This window comes from Halyomorpha halys, unplaced genomic scaffold (assembly GCF_000696795.3).
Source record: "Halyomorpha halys isolate HHAL.00 unplaced genomic scaffold, Hhal_1.1 Scaffold1630.1, whole genome shotgun sequence".
Classification (NCBI taxonomy): Eukaryota; Metazoa; Arthropoda; class Insecta; order Hemiptera; family Pentatomidae; genus Halyomorpha; species Halyomorpha halys.
The window spans coordinates 5,367-8,025 of NW_027104644.1; the positions used below are offsets into that span (position 1 = coordinate 5,367).

Consider the following 2,659-nt stretch of genomic DNA (forward strand, 5'->3'; position numbering starts at 1 on the left):
TTCATATTCTCTAGGTTCAGAACTGCTTTTCTCACTAATCCGTTACTGGTCATAATTCAAAGAGAATAATGAAAAAAAATTTCTATTAAACTGAAAATTAATCCGGTATCTAAAGTTCCCGGGTTTCGGCACCAGTTAAGTATCGGCGAAAGTCAAATGTCAAAAAAAAGAGAAGAAGGAATAAGATGTATCACGTGTGAACTGCTGTAACATACTATATTTATTGGGTTCAGTACATCTCTTTATATACATGCGATCAGCTGATCTCCTCAGTCAGCTGACATCGAAGTAACAGCTGACTGAGGCTGTAACTTATATATATATATATATATACATAATTATAATGTATGTAAAGACTAATAACTCATCTCTTTTTATTTAGAAACTGCCACCGTGGGTGAGGCCAAGGATACCAAGCGTGGAGCTGCGGGGAGGAGCATTTAAAGATTGTCAGTGTTGGAAAAAGAATGGTCTCAGCGACTCATGCGAGCGTTGGGACTGTGGTCGCCCGGAATGTCTCACCAAACCATTACCAGAGTGTCCTCCAGGATATGACCCACCAATATTCGGAGTCAGGAAAGGGAACGCCATGATCTCGCCAATCATACAAAAGGCTAAGACAGTCTTCCCACCATCTGAAATTAAATCACTCAAAACAATGGGGGAAACCATACCTCATCCACCACACATTGCATGTCCCCTACATCAACACTACATGCCTTCATGCAACTATTGAATAGCTGGTATTATATCTGCAGCTGTTCTAAAAAAAAGAAAAAGATAGTAAAATGTTTCTGTGCAATTATTATTTGTACCTTACCTGTTTTATGAGTCATTGGCAAGTAAAGGCCAGGGGAGTACTAAGAAAGAAAGTTGATGTTAAGGCATTAATCTTCTGTTATTATTATTAATTTAGAATCAAAAGCTGTCGAAGATTTGCTATTAATACACTACCAAGCGTTATAAAAACAATATTTTATATATTTATTCGAACTGTATTAATTAGAACTTCAACAACAATTATTCTACGAAATCTAAAACCCATAAAAAGAATTTCAATCTATTATTATTTGAACATGAAATGTTAGCTAAAATAGTTCACAAGAAATGTTGATATGTTTACTGAATGCCAGAAATTCAGCGTGCCACAGGAATTCGGCACACATCAACACACTACAAATAATTATTACGAATGGCAAATGTCAGTATAAAATCAAAATAACAGTTTTGTACAAAATAGTATAAGATTAATATTTCAAGCCCTGAGCAGCATTAGTGCAAAAAGAATTTAAAACAATTGGTTAGGATTCGATACAATGGATGAGAATGTTTGACCTACCTTAGCTTGGACTAGTCATTCTTACGAAAATGAGAATTTTTGTTATTTAATTGGATTATAAATCTTTTTTGTCTAGTAGTAACTAAATATGCAAATGTATGGACTTAAGACGGATTTCAGGATGAGGGACGATTTAAAATTATTTTGACGACTTTAAGCGTAACAATTTTTTACAGTATAGATTAACTGTAACAAATTATAACAGTATAAATCGAAAAAGTAAACCTTCGCGTTTATTAGGAATAATTCATTCTTGAAGTTAACCTGCAAGGAACGAGAAATAAAAAAAAAATCAAGTATTATCTATAAGTAATTTTTAATAAGCAATATCAACTTAATTATTTTTTAAAAAATGTTTAAATCACCCAGCTGACTGTAAATACCATACAGTAATAAAACTCAATTTAGAAAAAGCGGTTGAATTCTTCACGCAAATGTTCAAAAAGCTGCTCGGTACTCACAAGAGAAAACAGATCGGCAAGGAAACGTTCCCCGTCATACCCTCAATATATCAGGGATTTAATCAGAACTAAGAGAAGCTCAAGAAAAGAATGAGAAACTCACCGGCTACCTTCAGCTAGACGAACTTTTTACAAACTATGCAACGATCTTAAAAGACAAATACGAAAATTCCAACAAACTATCATTGACAGATATCGTGAAAACATGACAACTGATGACAACAGTTTGTGGAGACATTCGAACTCTTACAACACAATGAAGTATCTGCCCTGTTTAGAAAAGATGATTATTTCTTGGTTTTTTCGGAACGGGGGAAATCCGAAAAATTCGCCGACTGTCTGAACTGTCTTTCAAACCCGCATTCATCTAAACGATATATAACAGCAAGCTAATGTAAAAAGTTTTAAAATCTCCTCTTTCAATGTCTCTTTCACCTAAATGTTTTACTCCTACTGAAGCATTAAAACAGATTATGAAAATGCCTGAAAAGAAGGCTTCTGGTTACGACCTTATTAATGCTGAGGTATCTAGGAAAATCCCCAGAAAAGCTTAGTATTTCTCACAACCCTATGCAACGCAATCATACAGACAACTAAATCCCATTTACATGTTTTTGCAATGGAACTACTCCACGATTTTAATAATACGTTAAATAAGTTTTCTTCCAGTCTGCACCAAAATTTTTGAAAAATCATTACATGAACGTATTCTTAACATAGTGACTGACTAAAACATATTACCCAATATAGATTTCACACATTACATTAGACAACAAAACAACTACAGAGTGTTACGGACTTCATCTCCTCTGCTTTTGAACTAAAATAATAAGTTTCTGAAGCATTTTTGGATGTTACT

General features: G+C 33.9%; 1 protein-coding gene across 1 annotated transcript; it reads left to right on the forward strand.

Annotated features, from left to right (window-relative positions):
• Nucleotides 1-382: 382 nt before the first annotated feature.
• Nucleotides 383-808, forward strand: LOC106690245 (uncharacterized; the record flags this gene model as incomplete). The annotated part of the gene is given in 1 exon segment (XM_014435604.2): nt 383-808. A coding segment is annotated over 1 exon segment (354 nt), but the record flags the coding sequence as incomplete, so codon positions are not given.
• Between the last annotated feature and the right edge of the window lie 1,851 nt (nt 809-2,659).